Here is a 25,358-nt window from a genome sequence, read left to right as displayed (position 1 = left end):
GCCTGGGAAATTTAAAACATGATGTGTGCAAACAACGCATTTTGCATGTCGCCTTCTTGTCAGGTTCGTTCTATGCTTGATTGCCACCACCCACCAGGTGTGCATATAAATAGTCTGAAGATGATGTGTTAGTGTATCTATTTTTTTTACCCAGCACTTCTGTGCAGGGGGTTTACTTTTGGAAGTGCTGTTTTGTCAGTTTCGAAAGCCTACAAGACAAATATTGAGCAACAAATATGGCATGAACTATCTGCAGGAGATCCTAAAACAACTATGAAAGGTACAGTACATTCAGAACAAATTTACTCCCCACACGGATGTTTTTCTTTTTGAGAAATGGAACTAATGTCATTTGAAATTAATGTCAATGAACTGGCAGATTACAGCTGCATAGTGTTTGCAGGATTAATAGAATGAAAAGCACCAGTTGTTTTCATCTTCTAATTTCACTGACCTAGTTTCTCCAATTCTGGCCATTTTACACAATGGGCAAAGTGTATTGTAGATTCAAATTCCCTGCAGATGGTGCATATTTACTCATTACAATCTGATATTTAAAACCTAAAATTAAACTAGTCATTGGACTGTGTGAAACCTGCCACGCTTCAGATGGCATTCAAAATTCAAAAATTTGAATACATGTCTGCTGTTGCAAAATAATATACAAATAACTGCATTTAAAAAGAGTAAATGAAACTTCAGTCTTCTAAGCTTTACACACATAGATTCCTTTGACTGCATATGTGTGAGCAACACAGCACATCTCCCCAGAGCATTGCCCAGTGGTACGAGTTGACTACTCAACTGATCGACTTCTTTGTTCAGCTCTTGGTGTGTGTGTGTGTGCCTGTGTGTGTGTGTCCCTCTTTAAATATCCCATTCAATACTTTAAACCACTACTTGTGGAGTAGTGAGGGTAATAGTCCATCATTTCATGTAGATGAAAAGACGTTTGGGGAAGGAAATCATTATTGAAAGTGATGCACCCTTCCATCCATGCTCCTCGCCTTTCACTTGGATTTCCTATTTGGCTTTGCATGTGGTCAGCAGTCTCTTATCATTACCCTTCCCCAGTCTGTGGCTGCTTTGTACAAGTGACAACAGAAGACAGAGATTAGTGTGTGTTGACCGTCTGATCTGACCCTTCCCAGAAATCACTCATCTCTCTCCAGCAGGCTTTGCGTTATCTGGCTGGTTAAGCCGAGATGCAAGTCCTTCACAAATCGTCGTCCTAACCCAAACACGCAAACTCATGTTTCCCACAGCCGTCCCTCTTAATGTCTGTTCTCAATAACTCTCAGACAAATACTTTTTGTTCCTCTGTATCTTTGTTGGTGTGGGGTAATCTACAGGTCCTGGCTTGTGACCAGAAGGGCGTTGGTTCAAATATTCAGCCATTCTAAGAAAATTTAAGCAGGGAAAGTGAACTGTGACGCTCAGAGTCCCGCAACAACTACTGCCAAGACACTTAACCCCCAATTTCTTGGTGGAGTCGCTCCGTGGCCTACAGTAGAAGACCGGGTGTACTTAAAGTGAAGAAATAACTCTCCCCTCCCTCAACAACTACTGTCAAGGTAACAGAGCAACACACTTTACCCCCTGTGTCTCCAGTGCTGGGACCTCAGTGGCCAATGGCAGACACCTTGGGTTGTGCTGGGCCGCTCCCAAGGGTGAATATATGTAACTGTACGACTACAAATGTTCAGCAGGGCAAGGCTGAAAAAGTGCGTGCATGCTCACTATAGCAGTTCCCTGGATAAATAAAGGTTAAAAAAAAAAAAAACATTTCCACGAAAAAGCAAAAAAAATTAACTAAATAGATATTTCCGCGGAATGGATGTTAGGCAGATGCACAAGTGTCTGTGTTAATTTCCTGTTTGCTGGTTCTCTTGGCCTCTGCTGGCCTTCCCGGGGCTCTGGTTTACCCTCTGTGGCTGCCAGGTACTTCTCGGACAAACAAAGGCCATATCCGGGGGTCGGCACCCACCGCGGAGGCCAAGGCAAACACAGTCCGACCGGGCCTTTAACACAATCTGCATAGTCTGGTCAGAACACATAAATAAGCAGCAGCCAGCCGCAAAACATCCCCTCGTTTCATAAGCGTGTGTGTGTGTGTGTGTGTGTGTGGGGGGGTGATCTCGTCCCAACAATTGAGCAGCACACCGGGGCACATCATTCAGTAATTTCTAGCAGATGGGTGAGCTTTATAAGACGCAGTGCAGGAGTGTGTATGTGTGTGTGCAGAGATAAAGCGATACCTAATAACAGGTTCACACGTACCTCTTGGCAGTGCATTCCTTCTGCAGCTTAGTTAAGGACTCTTTCTCCTCCTTCAGACTCTCTTGCTGAGTGGAGAAGGCTTCCTCTGACAGACAGACAGAGAGAGAGAGAAAGAGTAAATTACCAGGTGCGGGTTCTGTTCTGGTAAATCTGCACAGGTGGGTGGGCCTGTGTTTGGTCGGCTGCCATCCCCTGTTAAAGCTTTAGGAACATCAAATAGCTCTTTTGATCAGGCCAAAACCCATTTCCTCTTGACACCACATAAAACCACACAACATATGTATGATGATTACAGGATTTGTCAGACTACATAAATACAGGGCTGGGCAAATAAATAAAATCAGTTAGATAAGGATCAGTGATGATACAGCTTGTGGAGGTTGTGTAACCGCAACACTGACAGGCCCAAATGATGTGCAACTAGGATAATAACCCAGTGGTTTAGGACAGCAATAGAATATTTTCTTACTGCTGTGTTCACCCTGTGGCCTAAAAAATGGTGGGGTGGCAGTCAAATGTAAGAGCAAACTGCAAAACATGACATTAGAATCCTCAATTTTGTGATTTTATGTGAATGCAGCATTAGGGTGGTAAGTCCAATGCCACTATCAAAAAGGAAGAGTGCACCATTTTAGGAAAAGTTTATGGTTCAAGTTCTAAGCAAAGACGCCTTTAACCTCCAGTCAAATGGGATGAAGGCAGACAAAGTGAGCTTGGCACAGATAGAGCAGTCACTCAATTATGTGGCCGGCTGAATCACAGGACCCGGCCTTTCACCGCATGCTTCCTGTCAGCGCCATTCTGCTCAGACAGGCATCGCACGGGTGGAAGGAGGGAGGCTGGGGACGAGAGAGGGAGGGAGGGAGGGAAAGTGGAGGGACTCACAGAAGTCTCTCAATCAGATTAGCTACAAAGAAAGATAGTGTCAGGGAGAGATTAAGCAGGCCAACCCTCAGTTTTTAAGCGATGACTTGAAAACACCGTTCAATACTGCCTGCGTGGGCCTGGACTGCACTTTTGCTTTTATGTAATGCCCAGCTCTGCTCTATCATCCATCTTTTCATCCTTTCATCCCTCTAACCCATTCCAGTGTGCATCAAGGCAGGGGCGGACAGGCTAAAACAAATACCATGGCAATGTAAAAAAACAAAAAAAACTCTGGCTCTCTCTGTGTGTGTGTGTGTGTGTGTGTGCTATCCTGTTGACAAATGTTTGGCCATGTCACGCCACTTTAAATGTGTTCTACTGTGCAGCTCTCCATGGTTGTTGTGTCCTCCCTCTGGGATACACATACAGATCATTCATAAAAGTACAAACTCACACACATATGGGTGATTTTCACACATCACAAAAGTTCAGGGAGAGGTTTCATTTTCATTTCCTTTGAAACCCCAGCACTGGAATAATTTTGGGGAAAAAAAAAAAAAAAGTTTTTTATAACCTACTAACTAAGTCTAAGTACATTGAAACGTGTTGTGAAATATTGAAAAAATGTTTTGCTACTTGAGGCATTTCAGCCAAAAACAAGATTTTTTACAGCTTCACATAATTTTTGCAAAAATATAATCAACAAATATCCAAAACATGTACAGTATTTTAAATATTTTTGTAATGTAATTAACAGGTGTGAAAAGTCAAGGGAGATGAGCACTTTCTTTACAAACTGTGGCTCCAATGAGCTGCTCTCTATGGGCACATTTATTTTCCCTCCCTGCTATTTTCGATGCGCACTGTAACTTGCGAATCGACAATTTGAAGGAAAAGAATCTCAAACCAAATAAAACTGATCATTGGAGCCATTGTTTTTTTCCCCAAGCATGAGAAAAAGTCATTGTTTCAAAATTTCACAGCAATGCATTCATGAGAAAATCCTACATAAAGCATCTTAAAAGGCACACTTAATCTGATACATATTGCAAAACTGTAAATGGTTTTACAGTTTATTACAGATTATTGAGAGTTGGTGATCATCATCATGTGACCCGTAATCCGTGCAGCATTAAATGCAGTTTAAATGCTATACTGTAGTTAGAATATAGTATACATTATTTAGCTGTTTTATATACTTAATAGAGCGAATAATGCATATCAGGAATTCAAATCAAATGAAGCACCATAACCAAATATCAAATGAACTAGACCCTTGTGAAACTCTTTCAAGGGAATCTATTACATCAATGTGTGGAAGAGAAAATATGCATTATGGGCATTAATAATCCCTCCATTTTCTTTTGTCTTTTTTATGGCCTTGTGTGGTTCTCTTCATCTCGTTTCCTATGTCATGATGAAAGTGTGAAGGAGAACATATTGAACGCTGTGTGGGAGGTAACAATTGAAAGGAATGTCATTCATTTCCAATTAAAAAAGATCCATCAGAACAGCCTCGTTTTTAATCGAGCCTTTTCATGCTTGCAGATGAGGAGGGGGGTGTGGCTGTGGCAGAGAGACGGAACGAGAAGTTAACAGAAAGGGCAGGAGGGAAGTAGAAAGTCATTAGGCAGAGCGTTGGACTGCAGTACCTGTCAACCCTTGCCCTCAGTCAAGATGGCAGCCAGCTGAAGGATGTAGTACTGTAAGGCTGAGCTGCTGGTAAGTGAGCGCTAATGATGATAGTTTCAATATGAGACCTTTTCTCTGAGGTGACAAATACCTCCACACTCTTCACAGCCCTCTGTTCCTCACGCTGGGGAAACTCCGCCACTGACATTTATTGGTCGGGAGCCCTGGCCGCGTCGCAGAGCGTGAGAATAACTACCGTTATAAAGCACAATAAACGCCGTTCACAGACCTGATTTATGCCGTTGGCTCAAGGTGGAAGGGGAGGAAATTAGACGAGAGGAAATTGTGACAAGAGTGTGACCCCACCAAAACCAAACCCATTCTTTCTGAGGGGAGGAAAGAGGGACTTTTTTCGTGTAATCACAGGCGAAAAAAGGAGGAAAAAAATGTTTTGTCATGCTCATCTGTCTTCTGTTACGGATTCGGTGTAAGTCACGCTGTGGACCTTTTAGTGTGACTGTGTGTGTGTTTGTGTGAGTAGTGAAAAACAACAGCTTCCCTCAAATTCACACTCCACCCCTAAGAGTTCACTGCCATTACTGTAAATCAGCGGGCATTGAACAGCTAGTCGTTAACCTGTCATCAGGATGATACCGACTGCTGGTGTTTTTCTACAGTCATTATGTTAACACTGTCCGGGTTGGCCAAGCGGGACACGAACACACACATGCACACACACGCACACACTGCAGGCATTAGCAAGTCTGAAGCGACATTCTAATGGTCCCTTTTAAAAAAATGCAGACACACACCGAACTTTCATCTCACCTTTATCTGCTAGCACACGTGTACACAGTCACACACACCTGCAGAAACTCTACTGTATGTTTGGGTTTTCTGGCCCATTTGTTTTGAGAGAGGCGGGTTTCCTGAGAACTGGTTTTGGGTGGGTGATAAGAGAGTGATCTGTTAATGGGCCCTATGGCTGTGTGAGGCAGGAAGACCACACGGCCAGGTATAGATGAGATCCTAAAGAGCGTGACAAGGAATGGATATTAACAATCCGCACAGGATGCCCTCTAGGGACATATGGCGTAGCAACAGACATATACGTACTGTTAAACTGTCAATAAAACTCACATCGTAGCCTGTGTCTAATAAGCACTGGGGAATGTGTGAAAATTAAACACTCGTCTCCAATTGACAAGAGGTCAAAAATGTTGTCAAAACTGCTACCGCTTGCATAACGGTTAAAACACAAACACTGAAACCGTATCCCTAAAATGAATGAGTATATAAACCATCTATCCTTAGACGGCAGCTTGTCTGATGAGCAATCTATATGATTGACAGGTTCTTCAAGCATGTGCATGTTTGACAGACAAGCCAGCAGCATTTCGAGAGGAAACTTTGACATGAAATTGCAGCTACAAGTGATAAAAATGTGCAGGCCGAAAGTATGAAACAAACACGTTTTGCTGCCAATCCAAATATAATCAGACAGAGAATTAGCTGCTGTATGAAATACTATAAACACCCGTCTCCGATAGTATCCCGTCTCTAATTAATGCAGGGGGGTTTTCAGATGTTGAAATAAATGAATATGTGCAGGCTAATTAGAAAAGTTATACAACAAGATGGAAATACAGCAGCGCTCAACAGCATATGGTTTCTGGGTTTTGAGTTATGAGTCTGGGAAAAAACAACTAAAATTTCAACACACCCCAATTTTAGCCACGGCGTCTCAATTTATCCCAAAAAATACCTTTTCCCTCTTGAACTAGCCGAAGGTACTTTTCCTTCTGTTTCCTAATAAGCACCTGTCCATTCTGGAAAAAGGCCATGAATGGGATGCAGAGAGGGAGGGCAGCGAGTTCTTCTGGCTGTAGACTGAGTGGTGACAGGTAAAGAGGCAGAGGATTAAGGGCCATTTGTCAGGATCGCGACACAAAGAAAACTTCTACCTGAACCCCCCTTAGCACTCTCTTTCTATGCGTGTGTGTGTGTGTGTGTGTGTGTGTGTGTGTGTGTGTGTGTATGTGTGTGTATACTCAAACTCCATGCCAATCATTAACAACCCCATCACAGTTTGGTGGCCCAGTGTGGTGCCCTGCCCTTTGGCCAAACAGCGATCCATCACATACCAGGTCACTTTAGAGAGCGGCTGGCCCGACAAACACTACCACTGGTGCCGGTGGGACCAAGACACATCAAGTCAGTACAAATGCAGGGCTTTGAAAAGCCGCTCAGGAACTAGGTCAATCGCCCAAATTAGATTGATCATAGTGGAGCTCTTGGTCAAAATCACCGTAGTTGGAAATTACTCCAATATACACTAATCCATAGTTCTTGTTCACATTCTACAGCATAAAGCCTCTTTGGATGAAATCGAGCAATCTACAGAACTAACTATGTGATTCATTGTATAATGCGTGCATGGTGCTGCTGAGCACAGCATGACCTTTACCTACTGTTAAACTTTTTACTTATGTGGATTTACGCAAGCGCCTTGGGAAGCACATGTTCTATATGGAATAGTTGAATGAGAAACAGAGGAAGCCATCTGGATAATCCCAAATTTATTTTCCCAAAGAAAAGAAAAACTGAGGCTGCTGCGTGATAAATGCATTGAAACTGCAATATACAACATACTGCAGATCTTAACTTGTGTGTGCATGTAGTATTCATCAAATCTACATGAGTAATTTGGATGCAAGCCTGCATATCTGTGGATGTTTGTGTGTGTGTGTGTGTGTGTGTGTGTGTGTGTGTGTGTGTGTACATTTATGTGTGTATGTGTGTTTGTGTGTGTGTAAGCCTGCCCATCAAAGCGGTATTAAACAGTACCTAAGGCTTTTATTTCCCTATGGACAGTAGTGGGCTGGGCTGCAGTAGTAAAACACTTCCAGAGTCTCAGACATCATACAGAGCCAAGAGTTAGAGACTCCATAGAATTAACTAAATGACACCGTTGCACAAACACTGTTGCTTTAGTGGCCTGGCAAGGACCGCATGAACCACAGGAATGGCTCAATATACTGTATGTATATGTGTGAATGTGTATGTGTGCGTGTGTGTTGAGTGACTCCCAGGCTCAGACGAGGAGGGTGACAGAGGTTTCCTGTGTGTGATGGTGCTGCACTGTACACTACTGTACTCTTAAATGCACTGGGAATACACCATGCTACCAGTGAACAGAGAGTCCACCCACTGCCCTCAGACAGCCTGAAATACTGGTGTTTCCCTTCAAATAAAATCACATGTTGAAACTGACAATACTGTATGCGGTGTATGCAAATTTCAGGCAAATTATCAACAGCATTTCCATAACTGGATTTTGTCTTGTGAGGTGCGCGGTCACAATCTGCCCCTAGTACATCAGCTTTGTAATGAGCCTGTCTTTAATTTGTCTTTTCTCTAATCAGTAACATAACAAAGGGGACAGAAGATTGTGCAACATGAACGATAAATGACTGAATAAAATTTTTTTTTTTTAATGAGGCAGGGATCAGAGCTTTGAGCAAGCAGATACAACTTATTTTTTAATAAGCCATAATAGTGTAATAGTGGGATGCATCATGAAACTATGCTAGTTAGGCCTGTGCTTTCAGTAATGTAGGTAAAGTGAGGGCCCAAGGCAAAACAGATCCAGCGACATTATTATAGCACATTGTGCTATTATTATATTATAATATTATGTTATTATAGCTAACCAAGGAGGAAATGAAAGCTCAAGTGCTGGCCTGCAACTTTAATCAAATCATCTAGCTAAGTTTATGCTGACTGACGTAGTCTTGTTTTTTCTTGTTTTTTTAACTCATGGCATGCTTGTATAGCAACATCAAGCTTCCAGGGAATATGAGTTTTTGCCACATTCTCTCTTTATTTCTTCACCTTTTTTTTCCTCCCAAGTGACTTTGATCTTCCATCTGTAGCTTCCATCTGTGACTTTCAGAAGATGTTTGACATTCTCCATTCTCTTTACAGTTGGTGGCTGCATTGGAGCCTTGTGGTTAAGCATGAGAGGAGTGCGGGATTTGGGAGGGATTTACTGGACAATGTGTTTTTTTCACTATTAGATTAAGCTCACTTAGAGGCAGGGCTTGTGTCATGCAGCACCATTAGTGGCAACAGAGTGAATTGTGGCAGGATTGGGTGGTAAACATTCCAATGTGATGCTAATCCAATACTAAATGCTACTCCACTCCTCGTCTCAGTGCCGTTGTACTCACATACTAGGCTCTCTATTGGCACTCGTATGTCCATATTAACCCTAGCAATAATTTGGAGGAACACTAATGTAGTGCTAATGTATTCAATACATTAGTCAATAAATGCTAGACAACATAGACCTTAACTTGCTCTTGCTTGTGGCTGAAATCAAATGAGCATAATGACGTTACGTATCTAAGTATTAGCTAAGATTGAAATAGAGGGCCATTATGTGCTCCTTAAGGCAGCACAACAAAACCAGTACTGTGTGTGGAGATGTGACATCACCAAACATTGTACAACCACCAGACGGTGACAAGGCAACAGTAAACACGTTGCCTCCCGTGAATGATTCAGTTCCCATCTGGACCAAATCAGTACCAAATATGTCACCTTGTGATTGTTCATTGTGTTGGACAAAAATAACTGAAGAGAAGCAGTCATGCAGTGGACTGCACTTTTGGAAATGTACATGACTAACTGGTTATTCAAATTTTTTACTTTGACCTGTAACTGTAACTTGGGCCAATCAGTGTAATTTTGAAGACGCCATAACGCATCTTTGGCGCATCATTTCCCCAAGTTTTGTCAAAATCCAATCAGTGGTGTCTGAAATATTGTGTGTGATGGGACGGATGAACGAACGAACCAACACAGACCAATCCTTAGTCTCCTTTACCACCGAATTCATCATGGGGCAGAGAAGTGACATAGAAAGTGGACATAGAAAGTCCACTTAATATAAAGGTGGTGTGTCACAGTGTGAACTATAAAAGTATAAGTCATTGTTTGTGCAGCCATTCGTTTTACCTTTCTTCTGAAGTTGTGCTCTCTCCTTCTGCCGTAGGTCTATCTCCCTGCCCAGCGCCTTCCTCTGCCGATCCAGCTCACTACGCAGCACACCAATACGCAGCTGCATGCACTCTCGCTCCTTCTTCTGCTCAGAGCGAATAGGAGAGAAGAGAGAGAGATACAGAGAAAGAAAACAGAGGAAAGATAAGAGGGGGAAAATATTTACCATTTGGTCACAGCAACTTAGGCTGTTTATTACCCTTTTGAAAAAGCCCCCCAAATTCCTATTAGTTCCCTCAAAACAAGTCATATAATCACAGGCTGATCCCATGTCGCATTGATTTAATACACATCTACTTAGCCGAACCTCGCAGTCGATACTGTAGAGCCCACTGTTAATAACTAATGATGAGAGATAGGGAGTATGATGTGGCTATTCAAAACATCCCGATGAACCCCAAGATCAGTGTTGCTGGTGGAAAGGTTCAGAAGTGAGTTCAGGTCATGGGAATGGCTGGCTGCAAGCTAACTGGTGTGGAGCTCTGGCTGTTGTGCAAATGGCTGCTCTTGATAAGACGCGAGGATGTTGTGCTGAAGGCTGGGTGTCAACCCTGGACCGAGATCCTGAGATTAGGTTACTAGCAGCAGGGGAGGAAAGAGATTTTGGACACAAAGAGGTATGCATGAATGGGAGACGCCAATAGGAGGGGAGGATGAAGGGAAGAGGAGAGGGAGCACTTAGAGGTGTCAAGACGATTCAAGGTAGTTCTGAGATCAAGGATATGTAGGATCGGATATTCGGAGCCAGCGGTAACTTTAGAGCCCAGAAGTTAGAGAAGCTGGCTTATGACTGGAAGGTCGCTGGTTCGAATCCCTAGACCGGCTGGGAAAATGTGGGTGGGCAAAGTAAACGACAAACACTCTCCCCTCCCTCAACAACTACCAAAGATCCTACCTTGAACAAGGCACTTGACCCCTACCTGCTCCAGTGGAGCTGCTCAGTGGCCAAAGGTAGAGGACTGTGGCTGTACTGGGCAGCTCCCAGGTGTGAATGCATATAACTGTATGAATGTAAAGTGTTGCTGAAGTGTGCTCAGCCAACCTTCCCTAGATAATTAAAGGTAAAAAAAAATACTAGGGAGGAACACAAAGACACCAACACACGTAAAACCATGACATACACAAACGCACACCCGTGTGGGAGCCTGCAAACCAGTCCATCAACATCAGATGAGTCTCCGTCAGTGTCTTTATCTATCTACCCATGGCTGTTGGCTGGCGTCTCTCTCACCACATGCTCCCTGGCCAGCAGCAGCATCAGAGTGCAGGTCATTAGTCAACATCTAGCCCTCTCCATAGGGTGTCCCTTTGTCAGGCTTCACGTCTCTATCTGGGACGGTGGGAGCCTGAAGCGGGCCAACCAACTAATGAAGAACAGTACTGGGGATACGTGGGCTTGGATGGATATGGTATTAATGAAGGGGAGCGATATAGGAAGTGAACAGAAATATACAGTGAAAAATGTTGGGGAGAACAGATGAGGCAACTGCAAAACATGCAAAGAGTGTTATAAGAGGCAAAGTGAAAGGACTGCGTGGATGATGGCAAGGAGGTGTAATGGAGCTGGAGGATGGAGAGATAGAGGGATGGAGGAACGAAGAGTTGGGAGGGAGAGGGCCAGGAGTGATAACAGATTTAACCTTGTTACTCATCCTTTATTTTGGAAGTTCGGCCTGTGGTATCACACACACACACGCACACACACACACACACACACACACACACACACCACCTAGATAGCGATCGTAGCCTGGATCAGAGGAAACACAGATATGCGTCTTCTTGAAGTCTTCTGAGGGCTTTGTGGGGAAAACAGAGTGGGGATCAGTCGCAGGGAGAGGACTGATAGAGCCTCCATCTCTCCGATGTGTTGGACCCTGATGCTCGCATGTTAACCACCGCCGGCTTTGGCACGAACGGTGAGCCTCCTACACTTTCACCGAGCGCCAGAGTTGACAGGTAGGTCATGGCCGTTTTGCGTGTGTGTGTGTGTGTGTGAGAGAGGGAGACTGTAACCCCACCACCATAGCCCGTCTGACTTCTGGTGAACATCAAACAGCAGTGGGTCAGCTGAGTAAATAAGCAGCAGGCGTGGGGGGACCACGTTGTAACCCGGCAGATTAATGGCAGAGTGTGGGTGAGAGGGTGAAAGGGCCATGTGCCGGGGTTGGTGGCCTCCACTGCATCCCCCTTTGATCCGCGCTCACTGTGAAGCGCACATAAGGATAGTACAGAGCTCTTAGTTCCCTTAGAGGAGCTACACAATGCTCCCCTCACTTCAAGCCTCCCAAGTCGCCAGGCTAGCACAAGAAGGCAAGAGGACATGGATTACGTGATTTATTAGCTGATGTGAACTCTGAAAGGCGGAATGTTTCACTGAGGGGGAAATATCAGACACAAGCTCCTTTTTTTGAATGGGATCCTTTGTGGCAAATGTGTTGAGGTTGGCTGTTTTTGTGTGAAGGCTACAGAAGGCATTAGTGGAGCTGCTTTGATAGGTAGGGTGGAGGTCTGGGGAGGAGAACAAAGAAGAGCCATATCAAATGCTGATGGAGAGCAGCAGCTGCGTCTGAGGAGGAGTAACAGGGAACAACAAGAAGCACTGACAACACTTCACACACTCAAGACCCTCAAATTTGGTGTCTGTGTAAACAGCACATGCTAATACACAACACACACACTCATAGACCTGCACCATCATGCATTAACACCATGTACACACACAAATATCCCATTTAAGCAGCTGCCTAAAAAAGCATTTAGGCCTATATGCACTTATCGCTAAAGGGCAAGTAATCCTGTGAACAGAAAAATGCTTTTAACGAAGGCTAGTCTACCTGGAGGATGAAAACACCACGGTGTCACTGCCTCGGGGCTTTTATAACAACTGGAGGGAAGGGATGCTTTTGAAGTGAATGTTTACAACAAACACAATGTCAAACCTGGGATTAGCGTTCCGTTTTCACAGCTGTGCGGCTGCCAATTCCAAAAATGTTAAATATGCTTTCTTGCTTTTGCTTTGGATCCTTGTTTAAGATATGACAGGAGGTGGAAACATAAACAGTGGATTTTGGTCAAAGCATTATCATTTAGGAGCTGGGGATATAGCTCTTTCTCCGCCTTTTCTCAGTTGAGCCACCAAAACAAAAAGATATAATAGCTGCCTAAAGGGTTTATTACATCTCACATTACATTAGAATTACACCTGGGGATCTGAGGGATACAAGATATACAATCCTAGGTATTAGCACAATACCGTCTACAGTAGCTACAGTATTAGTGAATAAGCCAAAGAGTCTGTTATAGCTGACCACAGTAGTTACTGCATCTCTGGTGGAAATGAATATTCTCTGAAAAAAAAAACTGCCTCTCAATACATCTTTATATATTTTCACTATAGATTTCACAATAATATTGGCTGTTCTAGAAGATAAGCAAATAAGCTGCTTAAACATTGATGATGATTTAGACTTAATAAGTTGCTGATGAGTTGAAATTCACTTTTGATGGCTGACTGTGCTCACCCGTTCTGTGCAGGTCGCCGTCGTCCTCAGTTTTTCCTCAATCTCTTTCCCAATCTTCTGCACTGTCACTTGGGTCTGCTTGATGGCTCTCTGGGCCGTGTGAAGCCTAGAGGAGGAGGGGAACACAAAGTAACCATCCAGAACATTGTTTCTAACCACACAGAGGACCACAAGAACAACCCTAATGTTGAAACTGGGTTTGTAAGAGGCCACTAGATTGATTGGCTACATAAAAATGGAGTGCCAGTGTTTATGACTACACCAGTAATTCATTTAATTTAGCTTGCATGTTTACAGTAAGTGTTTGGTGGGTACCGTCTGAGTTATTATGGCCCCCATGTGGAGACTCATTGTGCATTCTGTTTGCTGTCCCTCCTTGTTCCTTTTTCTGATTTACTGGGGTTAATGTGCATTGTTCTACTCTGTCTTCAAAATTGTAAAAGTTAATGAACAGTTTTGATATTAAACAAAGGGCATAAAGGATATTGAGAACATTCCCAATGGAAAAAGCCTAAGGTTCATTAGGACTACTTTTAGATGCGTTCCTGTAGACCCACGAGGCGGATCAAGTTCTTAAACACCACAGACCACAAATGGTACAACAGAACTTTAATAACTATTATCTTCTAATCTCACCACAATATGAGATCAAATGTTGCCCTATGGACTAGAACCTATCAATCCCAGAATGTGGGGAGGCCAGCTAATGAATCATAAGGCCAGCTAATGAATTCAGACCACAAAGATGGAGGCCTATTTCCAAATGTTTGGGTAGTCCTGCTCATGTCATTGTCCCCATTTGAAATGAGGAACAGCAACAACAGTACCGAAATGACAAGCTAACATATTATTTCAGCCATCAATCACTGGGGTGATTAACTTCCAAGTATGTTTTCTTCAACTCCAGAGCCCATAGAAAGGGAGAAGAAATTCCCCACAATACGGCCCAAGGGATTAAAAAAACTATCAACAGACATCGATCCCACATGGTGGGGATAGGCTACAGAGGGAAGGCACACGGGGAAACTGGCAATTAGCAATCACATTGTCAGAAGTGCTTGAGATCATCCACTTCTTGCAAAATTTATCGATATTATTCAGATGACATGAAAGTTGGACGCAGCATAGTGGTTGGCCTTTCTTTCTCTGGCTTGAGGGACGAAGAATGGTTCTACCGTCTGGGTTCCCAATGGAGAGGTGGTTAACTTTTCTTGTTAGCACATTCCCTTTTTCCATGATTCCTTACTGCACTCTCTCAAAAATTAATATTGCCATGAAGTAAATGAAATATATCAGTCCTAGAGTTCAAAAATGTTGGGACGCAACAAAACCTGCTGCCAAACCTATACATTTCTCCAGAAACTCCAGAGACTTTGTCTGTAATCAATTCTGTTATTCATAACAGAACTGAGATGCAACTCTGTTCTTTCCCCAGAACTCCCTTAAATATTTCTGAACTGATCCAGACATGAACCAAACAGGTTGGCTTGATGTCAGACTTTATCCAGTTTGAAGTGAGACACAAGAGTATACAAGCCACACATAGGAAGGACACTTTAAGTAGGCTGGTAAGCCACAGAATTAAGATACCTCTTTCTCCTCTGTTGCCTTCTTCCCACAACTTGGTTGACAACGTTCCCTCTCCAGTTTGTGATGAAACAACTGACCCACTTAAGGTGGAGTTCAGAGAAACACAGAAAATGGAAACTGTGATTATGGCAGAGAGAAAGAGAGGATTGTGGTTTGGATCATAATGGTAGAAATAGACTTTTTACTCCACTCTGTTGTGAATAGGGTTTTGCTTAGGTATGCACTTGCTCTGAGCGTTCAAGAAATTGAGTGGGTTTAGTGTGCGAGGCTCTGTTTAACAGGCTTCCAGCTTGGTGGGGTAATTTTACAAATCCTAGGGGGCTTCCTCAGGGATTTTTTGTTATGAAACTCACATGGTCACCTCAGGATATTATTAAACCCGGCTGCCAGCCATGCCAGAAATAAATCATTTGTATGACGATGTAAATAGGGAGGAGACCTACAGGAACACCATTCCGTACTTTTCCTTATCTGTCTGAGGTGACAGCGATAGCCGTTGGTGATAGTCCTTTGGAACGTCAGGGCGAAGCTGTTTTGACAGCTTCATCTGTTTAGGTGATTGCGATGGTGGAATCTGATAGGGGCCTCTTCCCCTAGGTGAGAGTAGTTATCTCCTCTCCCCTTTTCACGCATGTCTGCCCCCTTATCACTACGTGAGTCTGGGCCCAGGGCCTGCCCATCAGGCCCTATGACAGCCTACGGATCAGAGGGAGAGAGAGAGGGAGGACAAGGCCTACCTCCATACACCCTCACTGGGGCAGTAGCACAACCGCCGGGCAGCCGTCCAGAGAACACATTCTTACAAGCCATGACAACTTTCCTTTTCCAAAGCACGAGGTAACTAACAGCTATGCCACGGGGGATTTGCAGGAAGTTATGACTGAGGGTTGCCTCTGCTTCACAAGCACTCGGCCCTTGATGTTATGTGGATAAACATCAGAAAAACAATAACATTTCTTCCTTTGACCGTGACACTAGATCATGCAGGGGTGTCAGGTGAAACTTGTTCTCAGGTAAAAGCGCTTTTGAAACATCCAGAATAGAATCTTTGATAAACAAAAAGCATCTCATTGAAAATCCTTAAAAGGGGACTTGTAGGCGTAGTAAAATCACAGACCGTGGAAGTTTTAAATATTTTGTCAGAAATATAACGCTCAAATAAATGCGAATGGCCTTAATTTGTTGACCTTAAAACCCTTCCAGCCTTTTAAAAACTCATTCCAGTGGAGCTGGAGGGCAACATATACAGCAGCCCACAAACACCCGTCTTCTGTTTTCTGTTCATTTACCTCACTGATGACCTTTAAATAAATATTTACCATGGTTTATATGCTGTGCAGCGGTCCAGCATCTGCAATCTCGCAATCAGTGCCGAGCAGGCATCAGCAAAGGCAGATGTGTCATCTGGCTTACAGAGATAAGAAAGAGAAAGACCTGGGGTCTGAAGAAGAGACCAGAGAGCAAATCCATTGTCCCTCCGGGACAAGCAGAGAGGAGCACATTGAATCGACCACATTTTATGGCCTTATATAGCAGAAGCGGTTGATTCAGGGGGTTTGAAGGAGGGGATGCCAATTCACAACGAGACAGCTCAAGTCTGCATCCATTCCATGGTGGAATGGAAGTTTCCTTTCTTTCTTTCTTCCTTCCTCCTTTTTTGTTTGCACGCATTCTTCCAATTCCCTCCTCATATCACTGCAGAGCTTTTTGTTCTGACAGACCGCTTTGACACAGCTATGGAAACTTTCTGTGGATATTTTGTGCACCACAAAGAAACGGAAGGGAAGGAGGTGCAGTCTAGCTGGTAGTATCTAGGAAAACAAATGGCTGGCAGGGAGGGAGGAAGGACATAAATAGATTTCTTTTGGCCATGTGATATGATGGATTTCATTTCTGAGATGCTCTTTTATCATGGAACAAGAGAATGAGGCACTTGTTTAGGTTCCTTGGGTCCTCTCCACCTCTGATTCCCTCCCTGCAGATATAGGTCAGACAGGCAGACACAAACATTTCACTGTCAGGCCACAGTGATAGTTGGAGGCAGTCTGATTCTGCATACCTCAGCTGTGGAGAACTTGGGATAACACAAGCATAATGTACACATGGTTCCCCCTTATCAGAACCTGGTCATCAAATCAATAAGCATATTCCAATTGGCCCAGATTTAGCAGACAAATGCACTAGCCACATTCCTTTACTCAGCAGAGCTGGGCAAGGCAGCATATTCTGGATGTATTGAAAACCCTGTGGCCTGGCCAGCCTTCCAGCTGTTCATCACATGCAGGCGTGCCCAATGCACTTGTCAAACAAACCTGGGTCAGTGGAAACAAGCCTATGGACTAATGACTGCAGTGAATTCATTTTCAGCAACCATTTTTCAAACACAACAGGGTGAACAGGGCAACCAATTAGCCTATTCATAACAAGCTCAGAGACATTTTGTGACAACAAATGAGGGATAATGTCCCAGTCATATCCCTCTGCCAGGGACATAACAACCAACAAAACAGAAAAAGTGGAGACACCATAGCAGAAAAATCACAACAAACAACACCTTCAAATTCTGCCTGTGTCTCACTGGCGAGGAATGTCAACACATTCACCCACTCGCTATTCACCTCACCTCACCATTGTCTCCCCCTGCACATGGAGCGGGAGATAAGATTACTGGGCTGCAGTTTTTTTGGCGAGCCTGCATATGCACTTATACTCCTCCAGGCTGATGTTTTTTGTGGGGTTCTGCTGAGATGCTGTAAGCCATGTTTACACGACAACTATGGCAGAGATGCAGGGAAGCCAAAGAGATCTTGAGAATAGATTATTTTCTTGTCTCAAAGGGTCATGGAGGGGTCATGCACTCTGCGGATGATTATAGAGGTTTGCCTCCCCAGTCATGAGAGAAAGCCCCCTGCCCTTGCCTAACACTAAAAAACCCCAAAGTGTTCCTCATGGTTACTTAAGCTGCCTGAAGTAATGAGCCAAACAATAAACAATAAAAAGGCTTAGCTGCAAAACAGTGTTTTTTTTATCCAACAACATCATATAAATGTCTATTAGAAAGTTATAGCCTACTGTCTTTGTTTAAGAAGTACAACACAGAAAGAGGGACAGACTTAGAAGTGGGGTATAATAGGATTTCAGATGTGGGAGAAATGAACCCTATATCAACAAGCTGACATAACGAAAGACAGCGCTGCTAGGCATGCTGCAAAGATGTTGTAATGTAGGAGGTAGAATGAAAGACAGTAGAAGAGACAGAGAGAGCAAGAGAGAGATGAACAGACAGAGTGAACGATCAAAGAAAGGAACAAGCTGGAAAAAATTCAGAAGTCTGAGGTGTCTGCCTTGGCAGACAGGTCTCTGAAATACTTTTTCTAATTTCATAAAAAAAGTGAAATGTGTAAAATGAGTAAAAAAATGTATCTACAGCCGCAGCGCCCAACCAGCACGTGAGCAGACCTCTGGGGCTTCGGGCTACTACAGGAAAGAATTATCACCTCCACAGCCCCCGGGGCAGGAGAGACGCCCCTCAGAGCTTCACCGTCACAGAGCACTGCCTCTGTTGACCCATACATGGATAGTCTACATAGGAGTGTACACAAGCAAATCAGGAAATGCAGGCAACACATGGCTTTGATTGTGGAAAAGAGAAAGTTTCCCTTTTGTGCTCCAGGAGTTTCGCATAGGCTACATCTGCAATGTCACAGTTGTGAACAAACTTGTGTTCTCTAAATTATGTTTACAGTTTGTTCTATGGATCGCTGTTACAATAGGCCTCAACTACTCAGCCAGCACATACAATGTCTTTATTGCCATTATAAACATTAGTCAGTGTCATACAGTAAGTACATAATTCCCTTTTGCTTCAGCCAGATATGGGTGAGGATCCAGGGGCCGTTCAAGTACATCCACTTACAGAGCACTTGAATCCGACATTCAAGAACACATTAAAAAAAAAAAAAAATAGGCCTCCAACCAAGATAAACTGGAAGCAGACTGAGACTCGCAGACAAGTCAAAGACTTGACAGCAAACTGCTCTGCCGGTCTTCCAGCTTCTCAGTTTTGTCAATATCCAACCAGTTAGTCAGTCTGCTGACAGCAAGCCGAAGCTCCTGCTAATTCTATCAGGTATTCCTTCCCCTCTTGCTCCTCACACTTAATCAAGCCTTCGCCTAGTAAGAGAGGAGAGAGCACTTGGGAAGTTGAAGAATATCTGAGCCCAGATCAATAGTACAAAAAAAAAACAGCTGGATCATCTTCGTCATTGTCTTCTTGGCTTCCCTTCTCCCCCCGGAGAGACCCAGCTCTGTATAGGATGTGGCTCACCCTCTATCCAAGCCTGGAAATCTCTCTGGGAGAGACAAGAGTTTGCTGATTGATGATCTGTACTCTCTCTCTTCATCTCTCCATCCGAGCCTTGTCATGTTTGCTAGCCTCACATCTCCATGTTACTCACACAGCCTAAGGGTGAGCCAGGCAGAAAAGCAGACAGTGAATTTGCTGACAAATTGCCATCATTAATCAAGATCCCACTGTGTTCTTAGAAAGGGGGCTCCCATCCATTCCTGTTATAGACGCTTTGTACTGGGCCAAGGTAGAGTGGGAGAGAGTTGGGTGAGAATATCTAAGACTGTGAAGGTCCTCTGTGGCCACACATCACTGTTCCCGATGAGAGAAAAGCCCGCTCCAAATCCTCTGGAAGAGGTACAATAAGATTTGAATTCCACCGAAGCAGAAACTATTTGCGCCTCACTAAATGATGGAAGAGTCAAAGCATGCCGGAGCGCCAGACACATATAAATGGAGATGCTATAGATCATTTATCAGCGCATGCAACCCAGGAAGGTGAGCTAATAACAAAAGCAGAGACTTCCACTCCGAGCACGGTAGTTCTGCGAGCTGCACTCCAGTCGAGTGCTTCAGGAAGTTAATACACTTAGAAAACTTCCGTGCTCTGCAGGTCCGAGACTGAACAGTATATATGGCCATGTACCACAGGGGGTGGGAGGATAATCCCGGATGGAGCGTACAGTATCTGATGAATCATTCTACAGTACATGATCATAAACCATGATCATATGAGCGCACAGAGCCAAGGCACAACCCAGAGCGGAGAGAGAGAGAGAGAGGGAGAGAGAGAGAGAGAGAGAGAGAGACAGAGAGAGAGAGAGAGAGAGCGAGAGAGAGAGAGAGAGAGAGAGAGAGAGAGAGAGAGAGAGAGAGAGAGCTGCAGGCAGAGGAGCCTGAGGCAAGAGGGGGATCAATGGAACTGCCTTAAATTCCACAGAGTCCCATCGGGGTGTGGATGGAAGAGGATGGGGGAGAAGGCTGCAATAATGGAAGAAGCAAGAGCAGAGGTCATAAAAGCTATATGATTCAAACTGGGCTATCCCTCCTGTGAGCTGCAGGGAGGCAATGGTCTCCTTTCCCATAAACTGTAAACCATAAACATCGCTAGATGAGGGAGCGCTGTTAAAGTTCGGCCGTGTTTGGCCCGGCTTCTTTTTCTTGACACTGCAAAGAACTGTGACGCACATCAGGAACAGATTTCTTTATTCCCCCTGTTTGATTCTTATGGAAGGAAAGTGTTAGCGGAGGCCTTCGTACCACTTCTAATGACACAATCCTCGTCCTATCTTGGGACTTCTGCTCTGAAATTCCCAGTTATACATTTATTTAGACATAATTGGGTGCAGTTACGTTGTAATGTGACGAGGCTCTGGTTAACTGTGTGTTTCCCTTGGGGAAAGCCCTGGTGATGCTGTAAGTAGTGTTTACATTCTACCACATTTAAATATAGAACAACCAGCCTATGTTTGTCAACAGATGCCAGCAGCGACTAAATGTCATCTGAACTTCTTAATTTCTGAACCAAGGTTCTCCTCTCAACCAACGACTTTACTCAGCAACACTCTGTCTCCTCCTTGTGGTATGAATTTGTATCAAAAGTTCTTCATAGTTAACATCATCAAACCCATTCATTCTAATGGAATTTAACCATCCCAACTCTGAAGCTGGCCAGTGATGACAAGGTGCCTTTATTTGACTAACTGGATTAAAAGGTCCCATATGTATGTCCCTTCATGTCCAAGAAATACACTGTAGACTGTATTCTTGGCAGCTCCAAGTAAAATGGGAGGCCAACACAGATTCCCTGATAAGTGGTCTAGATGTTGGTTTTCCTGTGGCACCATCTGGTGGTGAACCTGGGTAAAATACTCAAGACAGACTGCAACAGTCACACACGTAACAGCAGGAAGTCTAATCATATGATCAAGAACACAGAAAAACTGGAAAATCTATTAGAATGAAGGCTAGTTGGGTGTATCCTGAAAAAAAAAAAACATTCCTTGTAAATAGATGAAATCCATAACCCATGAAAGGAGACGCTACTGAGAGAGAACATATACTTGTAAAAACAACAACAAAAAAAAACAAAACAGTACAATGCAAAGGAAATGTAGAAAAGGCTGCTGTACTGTAGAGACGTAAATTTGAGGAAAGTGAAGTCCTCATGATATTACTGTAGGTTTAATACTGCAGTGTGACAGCAGTCTTACCTGAGCAAAGAGAAGACACTGTAGGAGTTCCTCACTGAACTCTGGTCAACTTGAAGCAGACTGTTCTTCTTTCTTTCCGATTGGTCCTGCAACAGCCACATGTCAGCGTTTCAATCCAAACCCAAATAAATTGTCCAAATAAAGCAAATTTGATTAGTATTTGGTATTCCATTGTGGAGAGGAGGCCATGGAAAATGGACAAAGACTGTACCTTATGATCAAAGTCAGCTGCATAGTAGCCATCATTCAATCCAAATATGATCTCATTTGGACTCCTGGAGCGAATCTGCGGACAAAGCAAAGCATTGGAGTCTCGTTGTGGAGCTTGAGAACGACAAAAACAAAGGAGAGCAGGCATCTGGGTCTGTGTGCGACTCTGCTGTCTGCGTACTAGCTTTGAAAACAAGTACAGATTCTGTACAGTCCAATCGCCACACATTCATGGCAACAACATATACAGTAGATGTTTTTGAATACAAGAGCATTGTGGGAGAAAATTTACAGCTAATGTGTGAAGACTCACAAAGTTAGATTTTCAGAATAGTAAAACTGTTAATTCCTTTGAATAATTAGATACTGCGCACCATGATTTGTAGAAAATGATTTTATACAGTGGTTTTCAAAGTGGGGTCCAAGGACCCACAGCGGTACTGAGGGGGTTCCACAAAATACAGTTTCAGGACAGTTTCACTATAATTTAATTCACTTGAAATTATCTCAATTAGAGAATGTATAAGAATGACAACTGTATTCATAGGTTTTACTCACTATTATCTCCTCACATACAGTGTCTAGTTATAAAATTCAATATTAAATTAACAACAAAAAAAGTCTCCATATGGGGGTTTCTGGGACAAAGTCTTATCGAACGGGGGTCCTTGGCTTAATGTTCACCTATTTTTGGACCCATGACATGCTGTACACAAACTCCCACTCTGCCCTGCTGTACATTGTGACAAAGGTTCACAGCGCAGAGAGAGTGAACTGTCTCACTCCTGACTGACCTGAATCTGCCTCTTGATGACCACGGTGCCAAAGTGGTAAAAAGAGAGCACATGCTACATTTCAGACATGTTTTACCATCTTAGAAATAGTACAAATTAGATCAGTATTAGATCACCTTTGTATTTTAATGACACACATTCTTTTATATCAACCCGCACTGACTACTGTAACACTGTGGCAAAGCTCCAGATGGTGCAGAATTCTGCTGCCAGGATAGTGAGTAAGACTGAACACACGTCACAAGATCATGTCACCACTATTTTGGCTTCTCTACACTGGCTGCATGTTAGTGTTAAAACTAATTTCAAGATTTTACAGATTTCTGGCTCCTGGGCATGTGTCAGACTTTTTAACCTCTTCGTCATTCCATTTAGGTTTAAGGTGATCGGGCCTTTGCCGTCCAAGTCCCTAGGCTTTGGAATGCCTGTACTTCTTAAACTGGCAATCCTCAAGTTCCATGTTATTCTTTTTTTTGGCAACATCTTTGGTAATAAGCGGCCATTGCTGTGTTGTTTTTGCACTGCATTTCCCAGAGATCACTTGAAAGGTGTCGCTCTTTTCTTTGTCTGTTCAGCCATGGTTACTATCGCTGTTCATGCTAACTACCAAGTTCTTCCTCTAGTTATTCCAAAGAAGCTGCTCTTGCTGCTACTAATGTAAAACACGTCACTTCCTCTGGGCCAGAGGATTTTTCAGAGAAAGACCTACCTGACACAGATGTAAAAGCTTTCATGAACTGGGTATGGGGTTGAACGACTATTGTGTTATATCAATCAACAATAGAGAGTAGCAAAAAATGTATTTATATGAAAACGTTGCACACATTTTACTTTTGTGTTCTTGACTTGCTTTTATATTTCTTACCTTGCTTTTGTTGTTGATTTTTTTTATTCCTTTGTAACTGTGTTTTGAAAAGTGCTACATAATTAAGATTATGATTATAATTTTTACAGACAGGCCTCAACATAAATTTGTTTTAACCTTTTGAATTTTTGTTGTACTTGTACCCGTTTTATTCTTCTGTAATCCTGTTGTCTGAATCATGCCTGGTATTTTTTTGTTTATCTTCCTGGCTTCAATTCATTGCACAAGTGCCATAAGGTTTGTTATTATAATTTTGTGTGTGTGTGTGTGTGTGTGTGTGTGTGTGTGTGTGTGTGTGTGTGTGTGTGTGTGTGTGTGCGTGTGTGTGTGCGTGTGTGTGTGCGTGTGTGTGCTGACCTGCTGCCCTGTGTATCTGAGGCCGTCCAGATTGACCCTCCATTCTATGAGGAGCTGGTACTGTTCCCCCTGTCCTCCCCAGATCCTCACCACGAAGCAGGACACCGAGGTGTCCAGGAGGTCCGGCAGCATGCCGAAGTCCAGGCTCCGCCAAGTTGGATTCTAACACACACACACACACACACACACACACATGCAGGTAAAGATCAGCAATGACTGAGAGTCATTAAAGTCAGTAAAGTTATAGCAATACTAGATTAATATGTGACATAACTGATCATCTCATTAAATAATTTATTAAACTTAATAATAATCATACATACATACAACATATTTAGATTTTTGCAGAAGCACAGTCTCACTTTACAGTCTCACTCTCACTGCAAAAGGGAATTCAGCCGTCTTACACAAAAAATCCCTTTAAACATGGATCCTGTCATTCAACTATTGTTTACATCAGACAAACAAAGGGAACTGCTGACACGCCTCACATCAATGCCCAGAGGGTGCAGAGCTACAAGATATTCACAAAATATTATACTGCTTTTGCTGAATGTTGCAATGAACAGCAATACGGGTGAACACAGTGTTTTATAGATAATTAAAATTTTTAGTACTTGAAAAAAATTACAATTTGGGGGAGAAAAAGTTGCTAATGCTAAGGGTTTACTCAAGTTTGAATATTATGAAATACTTTTCCCAATATGAGGCCTGGGATCCTGCACATCAGCAGAATGACTTGCTCAGGAAGCTCACTAAAAACACTTTGCCTCTGATAAAAAAAACTCAGCCTTTGGCAATTTAGAAACTGCAGCAGCCAGTGTCACGATTTTGACTATTTTTCCATTAATTGTGCAGCCCTACAGTAAGTATAGCGTTGACACACCAACTATTCTAGTTACATATTATACACTAACTTTTCAAGACCAATCACTGCGTTCTCTGTCCCTGAACTCCCTGGCTGATGACATTGATTGTCCAAAGTAGCCATTCTCATCATTCAATTATGGACCATTTCCCTCCACCAGAAAGAAATGTTATCTCTTTATCTTTGGATTGCTTTCAATGTCAGGCAGGAGAGGAATGTCAAAAGCAGAAGTAGAAACCGAATGGGTGGGGGGGTGGGTGGTGGCAGCAAGAGAGGCAAAACAGAACTAGTGAGAGTCAGTAGAGGAAGCAGAAGGAGAGAGCGGTTAGAATAAAAACAGGAAGACCGACAGGAAACGTCTCCTTCGATGACCGATAACAGAAAAGAGAGAACGCTGGGGAGCCAAGGTCAATAGGGATGCTAACATCAACAGAACGGAGTCGGACTGAGAGATGACAGGAGTCATGACTCTGATCTGCAGTGCATTATACAGTCGGTGTGCTATGACAGAGGGTAATGAACAGTACGCTAGGAAAAAAGCTTAGGTCAGCTCATGACTCAGCAGTTAGCCTGGTAGTAATGGTCTGCTATCCTTGGCTGTTGCCGTAGCGCAGGCTTGGTGCAGAGCAACAGCTGCTAGCACAATGCGAGGTGAGCAAGATGTACCGACTCTAACCCAAAAGAGGGAGGAAAATACCATGTAAATAAGAATGGTAACTGCCAAAATCACATAGTAATATACAGCT

General features: G+C 43.3%; 1 protein-coding gene across 1 annotated transcript in view; it reads right to left on the bottom strand.

The window, feature by feature from the left end:
* The window catches only part of uvrag (UV radiation resistance associated gene), an 86,493-nt gene that overhangs the window by 55,584 nt on the left and 5,551 nt on the right, over positions 1–25,358 (bottom strand). Inside the window, exons 4-9 of the mRNA XM_071898350.2 lie at positions 23,745–23,906; positions 21,730–21,804; positions 21,519–21,604; positions 13,368–13,473; positions 9,802–9,928; positions 2,281–2,365 (exon numbers count right to left, since the gene is read on the bottom strand). Of these exons, the coding sequence (XP_071754451.1) occupies positions 2,281–2,365; positions 9,802–9,928; positions 13,368–13,473; positions 21,519–21,604; positions 21,730–21,804; positions 23,745–23,906 (641 nt within the window). The remainder of the gene's footprint in view (positions 1–2,280; positions 2,366–9,801; positions 9,929–13,367; positions 13,474–21,518; positions 21,605–21,729; positions 21,805–23,744; positions 23,907–25,358) is intronic.

The sequence above is a fragment of the Centroberyx gerrardi genome, chromosome 11, assembly GCF_048128805.1.
Source record: "Centroberyx gerrardi isolate f3 chromosome 11, fCenGer3.hap1.cur.20231027, whole genome shotgun sequence".
Taxonomy (NCBI): Eukaryota; Metazoa; Chordata; class Actinopteri; order Beryciformes; family Berycidae; genus Centroberyx; species Centroberyx gerrardi.
Note: the sequence above shows the minus strand (reverse complement) of the source record. Positions and strands in the feature narration are given on the sequence as shown.